Here is a 24,045-nt window from a genome sequence, read left to right as displayed (position 1 = left end):
CTAGTAAATTAGATGGAAACTTTTTGCTGTCACCAGAGTCTGTTTTATATACTGTGTTACTCAAATATTTTGGTAACTAAGGAAGCACACTGTACCTTACTGATGTATTTTTGCCCTGAAGCTAACTTGCACAAATTAATTGTATTTGTTGGAAGCATATGGCACTTTACTTAAAAAACTATTTTCTATGCACACACAATTCGATTTAACATAGGGTAATACAAATGTTAGTTAGGTCAAAACACAATAAGTTATTGTCCACTTCTTCTTGTGTGAGCAATTCTTTCTTTATTTATTGCTCGAACTACACCGCACCAGCCAACACGTGTTTCGTCAGAGTATGGGTGGCTCCGACTCTTCAGGGCTGGAATTGAAACAAAATATATACAGAACTGAATATTCTATCCAGAATGTTCAGTGCACCATCCATCTCAACAGGGAGGAATGATGCTGACTACTTACAAAGATGCATGTTTTAACTTTTTAAAAAAAAAATATTAGGCAAAATAACTGCCCATGAGGAAAGGCTCGAGGAACACATGGACAATCATGATATTGTGTCTTCTATATAGAAGAAACTCCACTCGTCAAATTGTTGTGCTCTTAACACGTGCGTGAACATGCACATGCATGGAAGAGGTGGCTCAGTGACATAATTCATGGTAACGGTGAGCTATTAGAGGTCAGCATTACACTCCAATATATTCGCATAAAGTTCCTACACGTTTTGCCACAGAAATACGAAAATCACTTAAAGTCATTAATGTACGCTCATTCCGTTCCCACACGTTTACAACAGAAGAACGAAAATCACTTGAAGTCATTGGTGTACAGTGGTAAATTAAGTCTACGTGCAACACTAATGTGTAAAGAATGGTGAAAGATCCAGCATTTCTTCTATAAATGAGCCATCCTTAAGTGGAAGTGAGAATGAAGGCTCAGTTAGCACCAACCCAGAAAGATCGAATTTTTTTCAGGCGGTCAGAACTGCCAGGAGAGGGAACCGGCGTATGGGCACAAACTTTTTAGGAGGTATAAAACCAGGAGAGGCAAAAGGGGCGGAAAGCGACAACTACAGACAAAAACTAAGATTGGGCAAAGGAATGATGAAGTAATCAATAGAACAGAAGAGGTACAGGTAGTAAACTTGTCATCGAAAACGCTTACAGGGGACACGATTAGTCTTCTTAGCAGAGGGTTGAGTTTTAATCCGACTGAAGATGGTGACTTATGCAAGCTGAAAGTTGACTTATACAAATTTGTACGTACTTTGAAAATAAAAAAGCATTTTTTGTGCAATCCGATGAAAAAAAAAAAGTGTGCAACAAGAATCTGGGTTCTGTGAGTAATGCACCATCTATCCAAGATGTGCAAGCCACCAGGATACTACTGTCCATTACAGAAAGGGAAGAATCACCACACACAATGTCCCAATTGCTGGGGGAGTTACACATTGATACTGATCTCACATTATCGAGTGGATTTAGGAATAAGTCCAAGTGGACACCCACACTAACAGGGGGTAATTCTATTGATGACTTCCATAAAAGAGTATTAGAAGATTTGGAACACATCACACACAATAGATTAACCATCAAGAGACAGGCACATTACAACCTAAGTGCAGGAGAAAGAAGGGCCCTCAAAGAATTAGCTAATGGCCACACAATCATCATCAGAGAGGCAGACAAGGGAGGAAATGTAGTGGTGATGGACTTAGTAGACTATAATACAGAGATCTTGTCCCAACTCAACGACAGAACATGTTATGAGGAATTAGGATATAATCCAATAGGACCACTCTGTACTAAAATAAATAAAGAACTAGCCATATGGCATACACAAGGGATTCTGGATGATGACGAATTAGCATATCTGAAAACCACTAGACCCACATATCCTATTCTCTACACACTTCCCAAGATTCATAAACACAAGCCTTTTCCACCGGGCAGGAATAGATGGACCAACAGAAAAGCTCTCAGAATATGTAGACCTATTCATAAGCCCTATTGTCCGGACTATGGCTAGCTAGATAAAGGATTCGAAACACATCTTGGGCCTTCTAGAGGACTTACAATGGCAACCCAACTTACTTCTAGCCACCTTAGATGTAGTATCTTTGTACAGGAGTATAGAGATAGACAAAGGATTGACAGCAATCACTCGCTTACTAAGTAACAAACCAGCTACGCAGTGGTTGCACAATGAGATGCTTATAGGAATGATGAAGTTAATCCTTGAAAATAATTTTTTTGTTTGACAGTAAATGGTACAAACAAAACAAGGGGGTGGCTATGGGATCAACATTTTCACCCTCTTCAGCCAATTTGTACATGGGCTGCCTTGAAACCGAATATATCGGGGGTAACGAGGGGGCTGGCTGGATTGATCATATTGTTTATTGGGGTCGTTACATTGACGATTGTTTACTCATTTGGTCGGGCTCGACCAATGAATTAAATGACTTCAGGGATTATCTCAATAAGAACAAATATGGTATGACATTTACAATGGAACAGAGTGATGTAAAAATAAACTTCCTAGATATAGAACTGTATGTGGAGAACAATAAACTGAACAGCAGACTTTTTTGGAAAGGCACGTCATGCAATTCAATATTGCACGCATCCAGTAGTCATCCAGGGCATCAAATCAGATCCATACCATATGGTGAATTTCTACGAGCCAGACGTACCTGTAGCAATGACCAAGACTTTGAAAATTGTATCAAAGAAATGAACAAAGATTTAGGAACAGAGGGTATGACAATACAACATTGACAAGAGCAGCCAAGAAAATATCAAGAGTGACAAGAACAGAAACGCTAAGAGGCAGTGCAGCAAACAAATCGACCAACACCACAATATGCATGATCACTGAATACAATGGCATGAACCAAATACTAAGAAAAACTCTCAATAAACACTGGTGGATCCTTAAACGAGATAATATCTTGACACAGGAAATATCAGCACAAGCTTTGATCACGTTTAGAAAAAGGGAGGATTTTACGTACTAGGCTTAGTCCATCACTTCCAAGAACACCACAAATGAAGACATGGCTAACCCCACACACCAAGGGTTTCTATAAATGCGGTTTCTGTAACATGTGCAAATGGGCCCAACACACAGTGAAAAGTTTCAGGTACCCGATAACCAGTGGTATGAAATCAGACAAAATATCAATTGTACCACAAGATATGGGTTATACATACTGGTGTGCAAATGTAAAACAGTATGTGGGCAGTACCATCAGACCCCTAAAAGCACGAATCACAGAACATGTAAGAGCCCTGAAAAATGGGGACCCGAGATACCCAGCAGCAATCCACGCTTCACTATGCCCTGCCCAAAACGCCCACAAGGAGATGTCTTTTTTTGGGATTGAAGTGATAGATCAAAACCCTAGAGGGGGCAACAGGGAACTTAAACTACGTAGAGCTGAGGCTATGTGGATAATGCGTTTGGAATCGGTGAAGCAGGGGTTGAACTGTGATTCCGAAATGTAATTTTTTCTGGGGTAAATGTGTGACTTCAGATGGAGTGACTCCCAGAGATCAAATTTTCAGTGTATACAATTTACTGGATAATGTACCAAGTGACAAATTTAATTATTTTAAATGATACATGGCATTTCTGTAAATAGATAAATAAGCATGCATCACATGTCACTTTAATTGTCACTTTGAACACACAACGGGGTGACATTAACAATATATATTAGATAAGGACATTCTATACAGTGATAGAATGTAGGACGTTACAATTGGTCCTAGTAATTATTCGTGGTGAAAGGTTTCACACTCAGTACCCAGCTCTTTGCACATTTTCCCTTCCCTCCCATTACTGGTCCCCCCTTCCCCTATATTTAGTTGAAACCTCTCCCCCCCATTCTTCGTGCCCCCAGTCATAGCACATTATATATTTTTTCCACCGACAACAGGCCCTCTCCTAAAATACTTAATTAATGGGAGAATATGGGGAGTCTTATTGGACTACCCTTTTACTAACATAACTTCACTCTGGTATTTTGCCAACCAGCGTTTACCTTTTTGATCCATTCCGATCCATAATCATGGAGAGGGATTGTTGTCTAAGAGACACCGCTCATAATTCAATATTTGGTACTACAATCCTGAGTAAACTTCAGTATTTCCCCACTTCACTTCTGTTTTGCACATAAAAATCAACGGAGGTGTATGGCAGCGTTCTAGTGGTCATACTAACATGGGAGGAGTCTCCCTTTTATCACGCGCTGCATTTTCTTCTTCCGCACCCTGAACTCCATTGCAGATAGACGCCGGATTCGCAGCGAGGCATAACCTAAGATACGTGTGGAGACTGGTGGGTGATTTGTATCCAAGATGTTAGGATACATTAATAGGCAGACATTAAGACGCGATTTTGGTGATTACAGGTCCAGGCACATTCGGATGGATTTTTCAGTGTTGAGTGCGAAGGATAACCGGATTCTCGGCGCGTATCGCATTTAAGTGTGACAGCCATTGCAGTAAGCATGAAAGCTATAGGGGTGTTTTAATTATTGTGCACGTCTTTCCAGGTTAATTAGTCCTTCACACAAAAGGAAGTTTCCTGTTCCGCCTAGCTAATTCATACAGCGCTTGGAACATGATTTAAGTTCGTTAGACAGGTGAGCTTTGTGACGAAATAAATCTATAGAACAAGTATAGGGATATTGGAATATTAGCACTAAGATCGTACCAGGCAGCAATACTTGCTAGGAATAATAATTATGCTTAGTGTGGAATCTTACCAGAGGCACAATACTGTGGGGTCATTCATTGTCCGTGATATTGCACGCACAAGGGATTCCTTTTAGATATACAGAGAAGATAAATAAGGTCATAACAGGGTTATCCTTAAACTTTATAATGATTAATACTTTTTAAAGGAGTATAATGGTCAGGTACCAAATAGAGAACGTGGGTCTAACATAGAAATGGGGATATTATTTAGACTTTGTACTTAATATAACTTTGGAGATCATTTTCTCACTTAGCCCTATAGTTCATTTTTCATACACAACTACGGCATCCGTACCACATCGATGAAGACACAAGTGGGAAATTCAAGCTACACAGTGCATCCAGATACCCTTACCGGGTTGGAATTATCACCGGTTAAGTGGTAAGTGGGCTTACATGATGACTCTCTTCACCTTTGTGACTATAACCAATCATAATAGGAGCCTAGTCTCATTATGACATTTATCTTTTGTCATTCTCGTAAACAGGAATTACAACCCACGCCTAAATTAGAAGCAAGGTATGTGGTTTCTTGCACGTTTAAGTACTACAACTCACACCAATCAGAGATCACAGGTGCAGGGTCTTTTCTTTCTCTATCGCAGACCGAGAATAGCTCGTAGCCTTTTACTTGTGTTTTCCCCCCTTTTTTTCACCATTCTTTACACATTAGTGTTGCACGTAGACTTAATTTACCATTGTACACCAATGACTTCAAGTGATTTTCGTTCTTCTGTTGTAAACGTGTGGAAACTGTATGAGAGTACATTAATGACTAAGTGATTTTCGTATTTCCGTGGCAAAACGTGTAGGAACTTTATGTGAATATATTTGAGTGGAATGTTGACCTCTAATAGCTCGCCGTTACCATGAATTATGTCACTGAGCCACCTCTTCCATGCATGTGCATGTTCACGCACGTGTTAAGATCAATTTGCTGAGTAGAGTTTCTTCTATAGAAGACACAATTATCATGATTGTCCATGTGTTCCTCAAGCCTTTCCTCATGGGCAGTTAATTTGCCTAATATATTTTTTTTTTTAAGTTAAAAACATGCATCTTTGTAAGTAGTCAGCATCATTCCTCCTTGTTGAGATGGATGGTGCACTGAACATTCTGGATAGAATATTCTGTTCTGTATATATTTTGTTTCAATTCCAGCCCTGAAGAGTCAGAGCGACCCATACTCTGACGAAACACGTGTCGGCTGGCGCGGTGTAGTTCGAGCAATAAAGAAAGAATTGCTCCCACAAGAATAAGTGGACAATAACTTATTTTGTGTTTTGACCTAACTAACATTTGTATTACCCTATGTTAAATCGAATTGTGTGTGCATAGAAAATTGTTTTTTAAGTACAGGTGTTGTGTAGTAACATCTATTGAGGGGTTAGGAAGGTCTCCCCTTTTCTGTAGCACCACCAACCGAAACTACTAAGCCCAATAGGCATCAACCAGGAACACAGCGGAGCGCAAATAGTCCCTGTGAATAAAAAACCTTGCCCCTTTGTCAGCACTTGATATGGCACTTTACTGTTGTATTTTGCACTGATGCAAATTTTGCATAAATCTTTTGCACTCGCCACTTTGTTAACAAATACTATATGGAAAAATGAAATATATTATAGTAGATTTTTGAAAGGTGCACGGCATGGTACATATGTATGGGACTAAGGAGGGATGTACAGTATATTTAATGACAACCATTTCTTGTTATCTACTGTTTTAATCACGAGTTGTAACGAGACATCTGTAACTCTGTTTTATTCTTGTTCTTAATGAATGTATGTTTTTACTGTTTTGCTTATATGCTTTGTCTTGACAACCCTAATAAAAGCATTTTGAATTGAATTGCTTAAAGAAAGGCATGCTGACATGTTATATTGTAACACTCAGGCTGATATATACAATGAGTTACTCCCTCCCAGAAGGCGCCCTAGGAACTATTGGAGACCATACCAAAACATACCTTTCAAATACAACTGCTGATGCCAGACCCACAGACTACTCCCATTGAAACGTCGCCACAGGTGGTGGGAACATAGAAGACTAAGGAGGTCACAGGTGCATATACAACACCTATGGCAGGGCCACTACATTGGAGTCGAGACCCATGTAAGACACTGATTGGTCGCATAGAGCACTTTGTCCCATTTGTCCCATATAAGGCATTGTACAGATGGTGTTCCCCCATGTGTCCGATTCATGTTCTTGAATAATAAGATAGTTTTGTATTACGATGCCTTGAAGCGATGCAACTGAAAAACATTTCGCTGGATCCCCACCGAAACAAGAAAAACGGTCACCCACGCACTGGTTACAAGCCGTCTGGACTACGGAAACACCCTTTACGCCGGCACCACGGCAACACTGCTGAAAAAACTCCAACGCATTCAAAATGCCTCAGCCAGACTCATACTAGACATCCCCCGCACAGACCACATCTCCGGCCACCTGAAAGACCTTCACTGGCTTCCCGTCAACAAAAGGATTACGTTCCGTCTCCTCACCCACGCACACAAAGCCCTCTACGAACTGGGACCTCACTGCCTCAATACGCGCCTCTCCTTCTACACTCCCACCCGCGCTCGTCCAACCAAGCCCTCGCCGCTGTTCCGCACATCCACAAAGCCACCATGGGGGGGAAGATCCTTCTCCTACTTAGCGGCCAAAACCTGGAATTCCCTCCCCATCCACCTCCGCCTTACCCAAAACCACCTAGCCTTCAGAAAACAGCTTAAAACCTGGATATTCGATAAGTAAACTCCCCCCCCCCCCTCCTCAAGCGCCTTGAGACCCTCTGGGTATGTAGTGCGCTATATAAATTGCTTGACTTGACTTGACCTGCGTGCAATTGTTTGCACTATGTTTTATGATGAAACTAATAAAAAAAAAAAAAATGTAACTACCGCTTTGGTGGACATAAGTGGGAAGCCCATAGCCTTAGAACCGTATAGACCAGTGCTCTGACATGAGAAATCACTCATGAAATGTTAAATTACATCACCAATGATATCATCCAACTTACTGTTCATTAACAAGTCTCATTCACTACGATAAATGTTGTTTATTACACACTTTACCTACGAAGTTATGTGAAAGCAGTACTTTGTTTAAGAAAGTTAGAGACCAAACACAAGCAGTGTGAGTTGCAAACGTACCTTTTAAATAGATTGTTCTTTAAGTCCTTTAACTAAAAAACATATGAGAAAACTAAAGCGTATTCTTACAATACATTATTCAACTGTGGATTTCTGTGCACATGTTGATGTTAAAGTTATACAAAGAGTAGATATTTATTTCTAAAAGTTCTGTAAAAATTCTGAGACATTACAATAATCTAAGGCTGCGTCTCACTTTGCCTGCCATGAATATAACAGGGTAGAGGAGGGGGAAGCCATCTGTCCAGAAGAGGTTTAATCACTTACACCCTTGCTGCATACAAGATCTAGAACAGAGCATGCAAATGATAAACATGAACAAATTGCAAAATGTGATCAATTGTTATGCAACATATGCATAGTGGTGGATTTCAGTAAACACCAGTGAGTGGTCAAGGGATTGCCAGGTTTCACATGGGAGTGACTGCAAGTGACCTCTGAGGTCCACATGCAAAGCATTCACGTGGATACTCCTCCCACTACCAGACCTACATCCTCTTGCAAGCACAGTTAATTCTTTCCCAATCTTCAGCTCCACCCAGTCAAATATTTCTCTCTTGCACAATGTGTTACAGTACAGAAAGTCATGATGCAAAGCCTTCACCTGACAAACCGAAAGCCACCCAACATTAAGCAGTGTGCATAAATGAGATTCTTCTAGATCTTCTAAGGAGGGGTATGAGACAAGACAAAGATAAGTCACCACTAGCAGTCATCTTGACAGTCTAAACAGGCCCAAAACTCTTGCATATTATTTAAACCTTTCCAGAACCATTCAAATGGAACCATCATTTCCTAGATTGCTTGGAAACATTGAACTTTCAGTTACTTAATGAATTTATCAATCTAAAAAAAAATGTGCATTATTCTGCCATCATAAACACCAAGTGAAGTGCCCACATCTCCCCGGTCTTAAAAGCTCTAACCTGGCTGCCCTATGAAGCTAGAATTCAACTGAAGATTGCCTGCCTATCCCACAAAGCACTCCACTTCAAAATTCCCCAACTACCTTGCGCAAAAACTAGTTCTATCAGGAGCAGGTAGATCATCTAGCAGTATTAACTCCCTTCTTCTGAAACCTCAGATCTTCCGCAAAAAGAGAACATGCCAACAAGCCTTCTCTGGCGCTGCACCAAAAATTTGGAACTCTCTTCCTTTGGAAATCCGTAGAATCTCCTCCAAGGTTGCTTTCCAATTGGAAGCAAAAAGATTCCTCATGAACAAGTTCTTACCTTAACACGATGGACTACTGTAGCCCTAATCGCTCTGTAAATACTACAGCATTGGTTGATAATTATTTTTGTTACAATTGTATTTGCCCCAATTACTTCATTATGTATCATCACTCCCTTGATGTCATTTTATCATTGACTAGCCCACCCCACGTTACCCCTGAATTATATAGGATCTGTTATGTTTGCACTATATGATGTTATGCTCATTCGTTTCCCCATTTTAGTCTGGTTATGATCTTTTTCCTTCCTCTCCTTCTAACCATAAAGCGCTCGGATATCCTTCAGGGTTCAAGTTCGCACTATATAAAACTTTATAAATAAATTAAAAAAAATAAAATAAATAAAAAAAATTAAAAAATGTTAACACCCTTTTTACACTGAATTCAGGAAAATGGGATGTCATTAGATGTCGCAAAGAAACTTAGTTACTGGTCAAATCAATACCAACTGGACTAAAATTAACATGGCGTTGCCTGATAGTGCTCAGACACAATATGCACACTGACCTTGTATACATCGGAGAAGAAACCGGACCCGATCTTTTCACAGGAGAAGTCATCCAGCCGCGTCAGTCTAGAGAAGGCACTTATCAGGGCTTTGTAGGATGAAGAAGGGACCCTGCCTATCTGGGCGGCATTACCATCACCACCACCAGACCCACCATCGAAGTCTTCAACACGGTCTATACGAGGAGGAAAACCGGCAATTGAATTTCGTTTATTCCGATCCATTGTCCCACAAACAGGAAATGATTTGCCTTTTGGAAGGGTGGGAGTTCACATCTTTAGGGTCTTGGAAACGTCCTTTTGTTTTGGTCGGATGCTAGAAAGTAAAAACAAAAAGCCAAGTTATAGCATTTGTAACCAGCTCTCCACTAACTAAAATATAGAGTACATGTAGGGACTGGGTTCCTTTTAGATACCAGTGGGGTGTTCGGTCTCTAACTGTATATATAGCCTACTAAAGACACCACATTGATCATAAATAAGAACAATAATTTGCAATGCAATAGGTCTTGTATTCCAGAGAGTTTAAGCTATTGACATTGAAAGTGACAAGGCCTTTTATTTATGTGTAGAGCTACACACACAGAGCCACACACACGGATGCACGCTGAGCCCACTACCAACTATTTGCGCTCAAAGCCTCTAAACCTGTGAGAAGAATGAATAAGATATGATGGGAAAAATAGACTTCGTAACCCAGGAGCATTGCTAAAAAGAGCACCTACAAGCTAATTAGCGAAATATAAGCAAAATGAACATATCAAGCAGTAAAAACAGTACAATTAAGTGGCAGCTAAATAGAGAATTTGGGAGAGGCCCAACTCGACCTGTGCAACAGCAAAGAATGAGGCCATGATGGCTAGGCCAATGATGGATATGAACTTTTGTTGTTGCTGAATGGCTTTTTAAGTCACACAACTGAGGATCTCTCATGTGTTTTGGATACTGTAGTTCAAATGTTATACTGTGAGGCACTGTTTATTAATGTGACAAAAGAGAAAGATAAAGCCTCACTTCCGGTCCTATTGTAGAATTATGGATAATCTGGGGACACCCATACATAAAAACAAAAAGACAGACAAAGTCTCTAAAGTCAAATGATTAAAGGCAACCAGTACATTGTATAATATGGAGATGAAGAAAACTGTCTTCCCAACTACTACACTCACTAAAGTTGAATAGGAACTCCAGAAAATGCTACATAGAAAACCACCACCTATGGAATCACCAGACTCGCTTTAGAACTTGACACAGTACAGAAACTATGACACAAGATTGCTGACTATGCACTATATCTATTCATTAAAGGAAATTAGTTGCTGACACAGTAGCCTAGGATATTGTCCTTGACACTCTGCACACTACAATGGTGAGAATGGTACTGTCCAGAACAAGTTCAGATTCTGTCAAATGCAGCGCTGAAGGGAAAAAAATGATGACGCACACTTCCTGCAACTCAACTGCTTTTTCTAAAAGTACTAAAAGATATAGCTATCTCGTTACAGATGACATAATTTACATTGTTCTAATCCCGACAACTAACTTGCATTTTTACTGCAGTGCACTGAAGATAAGTCCTAAAAAGGTAGCCAATTTTCTCAAGACTGATGTACTGCCGTTAACAACCGGTTTCAATAGAAGATGTTTAAGACAGTATTTAAGGCGGCCACTGAGTGACATTTGCGTCATATCTCCAAAATACACCACATCAAGCTATGATCCAAATTAAATAAACAATCACTAAATCAAAGGGAAAATACTCTGTTTTTCGTGTCCAGATGAAGTAGCATTTTTTGTATTATTTACTTTAAGATGAATGACACCACTAATAACAGAGTAAATATGGATTAGGCTGCTCATGCTTTGTGCAATTAAATTAAAAGCTAACGAAAAAAGGTTTCCACTTGCATGGAAACAGAAAATGCTTGCAGATGTAACTACAGTGAATCAGAGCTAATATTTAGCTGCAATACATAGTACAAATAAGACTGGTAGTGAGCGGATCAGTTTAATAAGTATACTACTTCATCGCAGGCACACACAGTTCAAATATATACAAATCACCCAAGCATAGGAAGTGTTAAAAACAAAACTGCACATCGCAACTGCAAAATTCGGTAGAGCTTCTGTTTTGACGGTACTCATGGAACGGTCACCCATCATTACCCTGGAAGTTACGTAGCAGACTGCATCCATCTTTCAGATTCTAGGCAACATGGTCCGCTGCTGAAGGCAGGCGAAAACAAGTGTTCATAACCTAAGACTGAAACTAGACAAGGTCACGAAAATCTGTGGCACACAAGGGCTACATGTCCATAAATCCCAGGCGTTACTCCAAGCCGAGTAGCGCACTAGAGCTTCCGCTGCAGTTCTAGGCACTACCGTGAGAACATCAAATGAAATCCCAATCACAACATTCGGTTTTACGTAGATGGATTCCAGCCTTGCACAAAGAGCAGCGACGCCCACTTCTATGGGAGGCCATTATTTCCCAAGTTACTTCAAAGGAGACGTGCGTGGAGTACTTTATTCTGCAGGGAGTTGCAGCGCAGCCTAGACTTTCGTGGTTTAATTTTCCTTCTCAGACTGCACATTATGTCATGCTGACAATAGGGAGAAGTATGCAAATGACGCTCTGCTGAAATGAAGATTGCAAGCAGCCTCACTGCTACGGGACCTTACGCTCACAGCTATTGGGGTGCTTGCTGCGGAGCAAAGACTGCTGGATCGCGCGGCTCTTGATCGAGGTCTAACAAGGCACCCTCTCGAAGCTGTGCGAAAATAGCGCGTAGTGTCAAAACAGATTTTCATCCGTGAGGTGTTTCGGGGATGCCATTGAAACGCAGCGTGGCGGCCTCGGAGGTGATGATGCTGCAAATGATTTTCACTTACACATTGGCTGTGGAGGGATGTTTTTAAACGTCCTTATTCACGCTCCAGCTGCTTCGTAGGCTCGTAACCGGGCGGGCCTTTGGTGGAAATTATAGGAAGGGGCACACCTCAGGCAGCGTTTTAAAGAGGATACGAACATTAATGGCACGTACCGTATTCACGGAGGTCCGGCTGAGGGTGCAGCCTGGCTCCGGTCCATGCAAAAAAAAAAAAATGGCGGCCACAAGCTTCCGAACTTTTTCGGATTCGGGGGCGTGTTTTGCTGTCCTGAGTGACGGACGACGTCACGAGCTAAAGAACAGCAAAACTTACGCCCCCGAATCCGAAAGAGACGGGGCTTGTTTGGAGTGACTCCCTTCTCTTCCAATGGCTGGCCTCCGTTTAGGAAGCCAGCCAATGTAAGCGAACGGAGCAGAGAGGCGGGTTTAAACTGCCCTACTCCAAAACATAAGATCTCAGGAATGGAAGCTGCGCTTTGCGCAGCTTATAGGTCCCTCGACTTAAAAAGTCCAGTCCTCATGGGAGGATACAAATGCAGACAAGGCGGTACTGAGGAGGGTCTACTAATTCCATTCTTAAATCAAAAGCAACGATTTAGAAAACACTAACAGGAGCCAATTGAAAAGATGGATGGGAATGGTCGGAGCTTCAAGTCCATTCCAGTAAACTGCACGCCTCGCTGGGCTGCATTGCCCAGGCTGGACCTTCAAAGCGATTGGTGAAACTGGGACCACTGATTTGTTGTGACATGATGGAGGGAGGATACATTTTATACGCATAAACAAACATGTTTTAAAATGTATAATTCTCTAATCAACAAATATAGAGCAGGCACAAACATTACACTTTAGAACAGGGAACGCAAAAAAAATTATGATGTAAAATAATTAGCAAGATTGGCGGTATGAGAGAAAATGTGAAAAGGTGAATCCACACACCTCCACCAAAAATAGTCAACACTCCTGTTACACCAAGAGCTGGGAAAGGATAGGAAAAAGACAGAAACAACAATATTGTACAATTTGTCTAGGGATGCTTTAAATGTTTCACACTTTTATGAATTTGTGCCTGATTTACAAATTACGGAAATGGATTCACTCTTGAATTTACATAGATACACACCGACCGAGTGCTATTACGTTTGAAACAAATTTGCTATGACTAGTTAGGGCGTCTTATTCTGGCTTAGGCTCAATAGGCCTCATTAAGCCAGAGTCGCCATCTTGTTAAAAATGGATGCCTTCTCTTGCATGTTCACAGTTCAGTATTTCTGCAGCACAAGCATACTTGTTTATTTCCATTGACATAGTTTTTGCTGTTCTCGAAGAAAAGCTTTCCAACATGAACACAGTAATGTTGCAGATTGCCATGGCTCTTCCGCTACCTCACTTTACTGCAACAAGATTGTCCAGCCATTTCCAGATAACATTAGCATAGAGGGGACAGAATGAATATTCATATAGTAGGATAGTGCTTAGTTAGTAAGGCAATATGATGCTTAACCCCTTCACTGCTGTCCCGTTTCCGCCCCTGTGCTGTAAACAAATGAACAGGGGCAGGCCATGACAAACCCCAGCCGTCATCAGCACACGAGCACCGTAGTGCATGACGGCTGGGGTTCGTCATCAGCATGCAAGGGGTTAATAGAACCGTGTTCTGATTTACTAAAAGTGTAATTATTTTGCTCAAACCACTGCAAATCTGAATTTCTTTGTCCTATGAGATATAACCCCTCAAATTTGGTGGTAAAGCAAAATAACGTTCCGATGCTACTAGGGATGCTGTCCGATTTCTTTTGGGTTTTGCTGGTCATTTAGGGCTTAAAACATTTCCCCTGATTCTGCACCTTATTCTGTATTGCTCTATTCTCCACGCTTTTTGCATTAGCTCATTAGAGATTCTGTACTGTATCTTGCTTTTTTGTGGTTGTAATACTCACTTTAAAGTTTTCATTCAAACCCAGAGCTCACTTATTGAGTGGTCCTTACTAACATGTCATTATTTTTTATATACATTGCAGTGCTTTATCTCGGGGCACATTGCCTCAGGGAACGGAGGTTTAACACCACATGCTGTGTGTTATTGAGGTGTCATTTTGGGGTGTAAGAATTTTAGGGTTCCCACGTTTACAAAGCTGTCTTAATTAAAGGCCTTTGCGCCTTGAACGTCTTTGTACATTCAAAAGCTGCGTTAAACAAGACTTTAACTCAGGGGTCTCCAAACCGGTCCTGGAGGGCCAGATCCATGCCAGATTATTTGGATATCCCCATTGAGATACATGTAGTAATTTAAAAAATATGGCATGGATCCTGCCCTCCAGGACTGGTTTGGAGACCCCTGCTTTAACTGATCAGACACTACTGGCTTTGATTGGCTTTCTTCATGGACTGACCAAAAAGAGGTTCAAGGCACCAAGGTATTTAATTAAGAGAGTTATATCATCTGGTTTTGCATACGAACTATATAGCAGGGGTGGCCGCTATTTACCGGGGGTGGCGGGGTGTAAATTAAAATTAATAATTAAAAAACACCGTCCGACCCGCCACCGCCTCTCAGTCTGCTCATGCCTCTTGCTGGAAGCAGAAACCAGGAAGCACCCAGGCTCCTGACTCCCCTAACCAATCACAACACTGCAAAGCAGCGTTGTGATTGGTCTGAGCGCCGTGCGCATGACTGTTTTGGTCACCCGAATCACTCCTACTCCTCGTCCCTGCCCTGGCAGTCCAGCCCCACCCACACCAAGAAACGGAAAACTAAAATGATAACGCTGGTTAGCATTTTAGTTTTCCTATACTTATTGCTCACACAGCAGTGGGGCGACGCTCCTGCACCTTCGTGGAGGAGCCGATCCTGCTATAGAGTACTGTTTCACTCTTTTCCACTCTTTTCTCAACACTTTGCACGAGAGCTTGCTACTTTTTTTTGGAGGATTGTAGATGCACTCGCTTGTTTTCTTACATGCCTACAATGCTGCTAATTATTTTGCAACTGCATTTGAAGCACATCTTATTGAAAAGTGAATGTTTGTGTCTGCGTATCATCTGTTTGGCAAATTATATATGCACAATTATATATGTATAAACACTTTGGTTTAAAAATATACACTTTATCAGACACCGGGTTGCAACAAAAACTTGTCCCCAGTCTCATCTAGCGAGGTCTTTAATAGGCTAGGAACTAGGAAGCATCAGTGTTGATGCTAGTTATATTTAAAATATGTATAGTCCTGAGTTGAGTAATTCCACCACTCTGAGGAGGAAGTGGGCGCAGAGCCCAGAAACCATCAGACTTTTAGTGACGCATTGCATGGACCACAAACTCCTCCCATCAGTGGCCCACTACACTGGCATGCACACTCGGAAGCTGGCGAACTTCTTAGGTCTGACTCATCAGCACAGCCATTTGCTAAACCTATAGCCACCAAGGATTTTAGATATATGTAGAGTTTGATGAGTTACCCTGCTTTTTAGTAACTGCTAAGTGAATGCAAGAGGGAATATTTTATGCTTTAAAAACACCCGTTTGTCTAATTCAGTTTGTTAGACCCGTCAGCCCTAGGGTGGTCTAACCCAGTTTTTTTTCCCTTTTCGCCTCATTTTCACAGTCTTTTTGTTGGATCTAGGCCTCTGGGCGCCTTACCACTGCCAAACAGTGCTGAGGTGCAGGTGCAGGTGCTCTCTCCAAAAAACATGGCTGCCACAGGCCCCTGCGACTGCGGAGTGGCAAATGTACATGCACGCACCATGTACATGCACGCAGCATGCTACTGTATCCTTGCCGTTCCGCCTTTTTGTCCCATAGACAGACATGTAGAAGCTCCTGGAACCTTCCAGCCCAGGGAGGAGTTATGCTTTGCTGCCATTCAGGAGGGTCACCTGAACTAGGGGTAAAGGGGAAAGGAGGGAAACCAGACTAGTTAGTTGGTGCACCACTGGACCTGGGGGAACCTCTGCCGGAGTATAGGCGGTTGGGCCTAGGGGGGAACCTACACTACTGAGACTGACTGAGCTTAGGCCCTGCTGTACCCAAGATAGCTGAGGGACTCTACCAGCCTGCTGACCTTGCACAGTGAAGGGAAACCGAGAAGACCAACTCCAGTGTGCTGCAGGGAACCATCCTGCCTCTTGTGCCTGGCAACTCAACCCCACATCTTACCCCAAGATACTGCAACCAAGGAAACCACAACCAAGATCCACTACCACCTGCGCTAGAACTGAAGCGCTGAGGACCCTGTGAGCGCTGCTGCTACTGTGGGAAAACCAGGAAAAGCGTTGTGCCCTTCCAAACGCTGTACTGCCAAAACCTGTCTCCTCCTGCGAGTATTGTGTCCCCCTAGCGCTCCGTTATGCCAGTCTGCCCCCTACTGTCAGCGCTGCCCCCCACAAAAATCTGTGTACCTGCCATCGCTGTGACTTCCAAGCGATATACCCCGGGGGTGCCAGCTGCTGCTGGCTGCGGCGCTGCACGCGCCCAGAACCTGCATGTGCCCCGTTGTATCTTATATCTTCCTGCTGCTCAGCTTGTATGTATGACTTGTGGAATGTTAGATGATTGGAATGTTGGTGTGCTGTGAATGTCAGTTGGGTGAGGGCTGAGCAGCAGGACAGCTGCTCCTGATGAGGTTGTCGTTATAACTTATGACTTAACATCTTAATTTAATAAAGTAACTTAAGAATCTACAGTTCCAGCTTCTTTCGGATTACTTCATGCCCTTGACTCGGAGTGCTCTCCCCGAGCACATCCTGTGCCCCTGTGACGCCGCTGCGGTGTCAGACAAGGCCGCGCAGGGCCAGAGCTGTGCCGAAGAGGGAAGCACCGGCCAAGATCTCCTTGCTGCGGCCCCCGTAGCCTGGGGAGGAACGCCGTGGTAGTGGAGAGGACTGCCACGGTAGTGGAGAGGACCGCGCTAAGCCCAGGAGCGTTTCCTCATGGCCAGCGTCATCGGCCGCATCTCGTAGCAGGCGCGACCCCATTGGACCCTGCAGCCGCGCCCACTGTCAGCTGCCATCTGATTGGCTTCCGCGCCTGGCCCCCAGGCCGCCGCCGCCGCCACCCCATTGGCTCCTGGGCCGTGAGGAGGCCTGAGGCCCGGGGCTGGTCGCGAACATCGCCGGAGGGGCTCCGCTGCAGGTGGGAGCCCCTCGGTCGATTCCCTGCCTGCGCGGACTCCATTCCAGAAAGGAAATTCCGTCACAGCCCCACCCGCCCACCCAGGCGAGAGCCCCGCGAGAGAAAAGCAGCGGGCTGCCTTGGGAGGGGGCGCCTACCTGGGACTCGGCTGGTGAGTGAGGGACAGCTGGGGCCCGGACGCCTGTAAACTCACACTGGAGGGAGGGAGGGAGGGAGGGGGGGGGGGGGGGCTGCTCCTCGCTAGTAGAGAACCTGCCCCTCTTGGAGCTGCTTAGAACTGGGCCTAAAGTAAGCACAGAACTGGCCTGATTAATGATGAACTGGGAATAAAGGAGTCTGCACGCCCACCCTGAGTAAAAGCCTGGTAGGTTGGGAGTGTTTCTCAGTTGTGTTCACCCGGCCTCAGAAATATGCCCTGAATTAACCCTTGCATAGGGACTGTTCCCAGAATACACCTGCATAGGAAATGTTGACTCTACTGAATGTGAACCTAGGAAATGTTGTGCATGTTGCCTATATGATCCCCATGCCTAAGAAATGTTACTTGGATGATCCACATGCAAAGGAAATGTTATTAATGTTACATTCATGCCCACAAAGTGTTGCATTCTATGACCATGCATTACCCGAATTGAATTTATGCCTAGGAAGTGTACGTGCATTGATTTATAGTTATAAGAACGGGTTACCCTTTTTAGGTGCGAGCCCAGCGTTACCTACCTGAACTTAAAGTAGATAAAGAATCTGATTTTATAAAGCAACCTGGAGTGGTGTCAATCCTTGAGTGCGAGTTACTGTGTCGGTATGAGTGTGTGCTGCACCACTGCTTTAGTTTAAATAAAACGAAATGCCAGTACTGCGTATTCTTTTACCACTAAAGTGCACAATGAAATTAAACAATTGTACCACCAAAAGACCTTCAATTTAGTCTGAATCAATCTTTTTATTGGCTTGATTGATTTTAGAATTTCAAAAATTGCATTATATATTTTGCATTGGAGAAAATAGTAAAACTATACTAATATATGCAAGATTCCTTATTATGTGCAAAAAAAGAAGGGAGAACCTTTTTAAATCCAGTGGTGTGTAAATAAAACAAGCATTGGAAATGCAGTAGGGCTCGCATTAGAAAAGTTTGAGCTATTGGTCTTATAAATGAATTTTTGTTTATTTATGTGTTATTTTTTTTAAATAGCTAAATTAATAACGTTGTCAATTACAATGCCAATAGTTATAACTTTCGCAAATGTGACACCTATAGCATTTGTAATGCAACATGTTGTGTATTTACGTGACTTAGAAGTATTGATATTACAAATAACAATGGCTTTACATTTTTTTAAATAATTAATACTTAAAAAATGTATTTAATTTGTAATGGCAATAGCTTAACCTTTTGTAAATAACTTTTGTGAAGATTATGTTCAGTGTTTCTTATTGTGACGAAAATCCAAGAACAGAAGTGAATTATTAACATCTTTTTGTGATTTGTAATAAAGCGTGAAAGCTTGAAAACAGCTTGAAACCTTGGTAGAACATATTTGAACCAGTGATGCTGTGGTTGCGCTGAGTGATGCTGTGGTTGCGCTGAGTGATGCTGTGGTTGCGCTGAGTGATGCTGTGGTTGCGCTGAGTGATGCTGTGGTGGAACTTAGTGGGTGCATCGGTGGAGCTGTGTCGGTGGAGCTGGGTGCATCGGTGGAGCTGTGTGGTGGGTGCCTCGGTGGAGCTGTGTGGTGGGTGCCTCGGTGGAGCTGTGTGGTGGGTGCCTCGGTGGAGCTGTGTGGTGGGTGCCTCGGTGGAGCTGTGTGGTGGGTGCCTCGGTGGAGCTGTGTGGTGGGTGCATCGGTGGAGCTGTGTGGTGGGTGCATCGGTGGAGCTGTGTGGTGGGTGCCTCGGTGGAGCTGTGTGGTGGGTGCCTCGGTGGAGCTGTGTGGAGGGTGGAGCTGTGTCGGTGGAGCCGTGTGGTGGCTGCATCGGTGGAGCTGTGTGGTGGCTGCATCGGTGGAGCTGTGTGGTGGCTGCATCGGTGGAGCTGTGTGGTGGCTGCATCGGTGGAGCTGTGTGGTGGCTGCATCGGTGGTGCTGTGTGGTGGCTGCATTGGTGGAGCTGTGTGGTGGCTGCATCGGTGGAACTGTGTGGTGGCTGCATCGGTGGAGCTGTCTGGTGGCTGCATCGGTGGAGCTGTGTGGTGGCTGCATCGGTGGAGCTGTGTGGTGGCTGCATCGGTGGAGCTGTGTGGTGGCTGCATCGGTGGAGCGGTGTGGTGGGTGCATCGGTGGAGCTGTGTGGTGGGTGCATCGGTGGAGCTGTGTGGTGGGTGCATCGGTGGAGCTGTGTGGTGGGTGCATCGATGAAATGAGTAATCGAGTAAGAAAGAAAAAGACTGATGATTGGAGGGACAGGGTAACAAGGAGACAGGAGAGATCGCTGTGAAATACCGGTGGGGTGTGCCACAAGGAGAGACTGTAAGACTGAGATGACATGAGTGAGGGGGTGAGAAACAGAGAGCCTGTGGTTAAAGATGGAACAGGGTGTCAAGGAGAGGGGGGAGACAGGCTTTAAGTACTGGTGGGGTGTGTCAGGAGAGACTGAATGCTTGAGATACAAGAATTTGCAATGCAATCAGTGTTGTATTTATGAAAGTTAGAGGTACTCGTGTTTTAAATGGTAATGTTTTTACATATGATATTTTGTTTGCAGTTTGGATTTTTATTTATTTTTCCGAGGAAATTAGAGTTATACTTATTGTGGTTGTAAATCAAGCGATCAGCGCTCAGGAGACTGCGGCAAGAGAAGTTGTTTGGGGTGGGGAGATGAGAGGCTGGGACAGGAGAGACAAGTTGGATTAACAGTGAACAGCGGGAGAGGGGTCATTTGGGTACGGGAGAACTGGCTGTTGGTTCAACACCTTTGGAAAAGCAAATCAATTGGTTTGTGAAATAAAGAAATGCAAATATGTAGTGAAAGAGACTCCTATCTTAAACAATTAAAGGCACTAAAAGTCAAAGTGTTGCCGTTTAGAATTAAAATAAGAAGTGAGTAAACGTGGGCTTGCTTTGTGAAGTAAATAATTACAAGGGAGGAAGGGTGACGAGACGCACGGGGAACAGCAGGCCGTGCAGTGAATAATTAGGGGAGGAGAAATGCCGGTCTGAGGCAGAGCGCACGCTGAGAAGCTTGTGGGAGGGGAGGCTGGGCTGCCTTTGATGTGGTAATGCGAGGCAGGCAGGCAGGCGGCTGGTGGCTGGTGGCATTGTGCACGCGCTTTTTAGGGCTTGCGCAATGACCTAACAAGCACATGCACTGCAAGGAATCGCCAATGGAATCGCCAGTGGTGGTTAAACTCTGGATAAGCCACAATAGAGCTTCGCCAGCTATGCGCAGAAGCGCATCAGCAGGCGAGCCCTAAAGAATAAACTCCAAGCCTCAAATCAACTACCGTTCTATTTCAAACATTCTGTGACCACTCATACCACATACTCACACTCATTCAAAAAAAAGAAGAAAGGATGAGAAAGATAAGAAAGACAGTGTAATGTACCTCACCCAAGTTTTTGAACAAGGTACTGTCCAAGTCTTTAAAAATTTTCACAAGACAATTTTTTTTATCCAAAAGGAGCCATCTAACTCATTTATATCCAAATTATATTTTACACATATAAGAACAAAAGATTGGCCCAAAAGAAATGTCGACGCGTTTCGAAGCCCCTGAGTTGTGGGGTTTCTCCTCAGGACCGTGGGGAACAGATCCTGTAAGACACAAAAACATCCTATTCTTACTATTTCATCTTACAAAAGAGACCTTCAACTACTGTCCTTCCCTGCTACACTAGCAATTACATGTATCTCCGAGGGAGAAAATAGTCCTTCTTTCCAATCTCTTTTTACATCAACGTATCGAGACTGTTAGTATCGTCCCTGTTGGCGTGAAAAAAATCAAACACTTCATCACTACTATACCTAAAGTATACTCATCTTCAAATATCCATACTAGCAGTGAATTAACTTGTTTTTCGCCATTCTGGTTGTTGTTCTAGTTGGAATTTTTCTTTTGGTTTACTCTGCCTGCATGGAGACACAAAGATGGTCTTCAATATCATTCTGCTGTAGATAATCCTAATCTCCTAAAATCTTTAATTACGAGATTGCATAAATTCCTGTATAGCGGATTTAAGCCAATGGACTGTTTGAAAACGGAATTTTTCTACTCCTGCATATTAGTATGATGCTTATTACGAAGAGTGTTACTGAATGAAGGCGGTACGTATTCCATGTTATTCCATGTTAAAAACCGGTTGTTAAGACTGCTCGCGTTTGGTTCATGGTCAGGAGTGAAACATGCTGTCTCTCGTTACCCCGGTATCGTAAATCATTCAGCAATGATATAAATTCATACAAAATTCGTTCCTCACCGTTGTTTTGACAGAATAATCGCCAACAATAAAACCGGCTCTTTAGCTGTTTGGAGCCGTGGTCACGCCAAAGCTTTTCAGTCGCTTTCTGTGCGAGTCATAAAAGAGTGCCTGGGCATACTGGGAATCGTAGTTTTGATGACCTATTCCCCGCGATTCTAGTTCAAGCCAAACATTTTTTTTTAGAGAAAGGGGAAGTATCCAGAAGCTTTCGAGTGCTGAATTTCTCAATGTTAAACTATCCGAATATATATATATATACTAATGGGATAAAGATGCAGAGTATAAATGATGACTTAGGTGCTGCAGAGTGAACCATTTATGGGATGCATACGAAAATTTGCTTGATTGCGGCGCCATGTGTCTTCAAAGGTGCATTCTCTTCCTAAACAGATTATAGGTGGTATAATTCCGACATTTCATTTAATCCGTTAGTCGCTGTATTATATTTAAGAATCAAAAGTGCTTCTCTTCTCGACAGTCTGTCATCTATGTCTCCTCCTCTTGGATCTGGATCGATCTTTGAAATCACTGTTCATCTTCTGTCATTCTCCGTGTGGGAATGAGCATTCCAATGCTGTACCAACGGCGCTATTAATATATTCTTGCGGATTCTTGATCTATGTTGGGTAATGCGTTGTCTTACTTCTTGACTGGTCTAACCTATATATAGTTTTTGGCAAGGACATATGCCATATTCTACATATTTGGTTTTACAATTTGTCAGCCTTTCATGTCTCCATGCGGTCCCATCATGTTTGAACACATCTCCTTCAATTGTCAATGGGCAAGCTACACATGTACCGCATTTATGGTGACCTGTAATGGGCGGCAAATTCATGTATTCCCTAACAGATGGACTTATCGTCTTTGGGAGAGCAGCTCTTACTATTTGGTTTGCCAAGCTTTGGTCTTTTTTAAAAGCAAATAAAGGTACTTCCTCCAATTTGGCATTCAATTCTTTTATCAAATGCCAATTTTGGCAAATCAATTTTTTTTTTAAATTCGAAGTGGAACAGAATGTAAACACATACTATTCGATTTTGATTTGCTTTCGTTTTTTTGGTGAGTAATGTTTCCCGTGGTGTCCACCATGCTCGTTTTAGTGAGTGTTTCAGCAAGTTAGATGGATAGCCTCTTGCTAGCAGCCTTTCTCTTAATGCATTTGCATGTATCATATATTCATCCTTGAAGGAACAGTTCCTATGGATCCGTAGGAACTGTCCCAAAGGGAGATTCTCCTTAAGGCTCCTCGGGTGATTGCTCGTAAAATGTAATGCTCTATTTCTGTCCGTTTCTTTCCTGTATAATGTCGTAACCAATTTTCCATCTGAGCAGTACACTTCTACATCTACAAATGGTAATTTGCTTTTAGAATACTGTAGGCTGAATTTGATTTCATTTGGGCGATTGTTTAACCATTGATGAAAAGCTGTCAACTGTTCGTTTTCCCCAGCCCATGTAAAGAAAATATCATCGATGTATCGGAGCCATCCTCCTATCCATTGTTTGTATGGGTTGTTCTTATGGATGAATTTGTCCTCATATTTGCTCATAAAAAGAATTGCTAATTCTGGGGCGAAAGGGCAACTCATAGCAACTCCTCTAATTTGAAAAAAGAAATCATCCTTAAACTTAAAATAATTTCTCTTTAATGCCATTTTTGCCAGATCCACAATAAAATCTGTTGGTACCTTCATCGGTGTTTCCCCGGTGTCTAGAAATGCCCGTAATACTTCCAGGCCTTCATCCCGAGGGATCTGAGTGTATAATGACGCCACATCCATACTGACTAAGATGTCTCTGTTTTCTACAAACGGCAGGTCTTCCAATTTATTGATAAAGTCCGTGGTATCCTGTAAGAATGACTTTACCTTTGTCATGAAGGGTTTTAAGAAGAATCAATAAATTTAGAGACAGGTTCACAAAGGGAATCACA

General features: G+C 42.8%; 1 protein-coding gene across 2 annotated transcripts in view; it reads right to left on the bottom strand.

The window, feature by feature from the left end:
• The window catches only part of TESK2 (testis associated actin remodelling kinase 2), a 610,614-nt gene that overhangs the window by 526,817 nt on the left and 59,752 nt on the right, over positions 1-24,045 (bottom strand). For both annotated transcript variants that reach the window (XM_086952281.1, XM_086952282.1), the window contains one exon: positions 9,669-9,984. In XM_086952281.1, the coding sequence (XP_086808407.1) occupies positions 9,669-9,893 (225 nt within the window). In that variant the 5' untranslated portion in view covers positions 9,894-9,984. The remainder of the gene's footprint in view (positions 1-9,668; positions 9,985-24,045) is intronic.

This window comes from Lissotriton vulgaris, chromosome 1_1 (genome assembly GCF_964263255.1).
Source record: "Lissotriton vulgaris chromosome 1_1, aLisVul1.2, whole genome shotgun sequence".
NCBI lineage: Eukaryota > Metazoa > Chordata > Amphibia > Caudata > Salamandridae > Lissotriton > Lissotriton vulgaris.
Note: the sequence above shows the minus strand (reverse complement) of the source record. Positions and strands in the feature narration are given on the sequence as shown.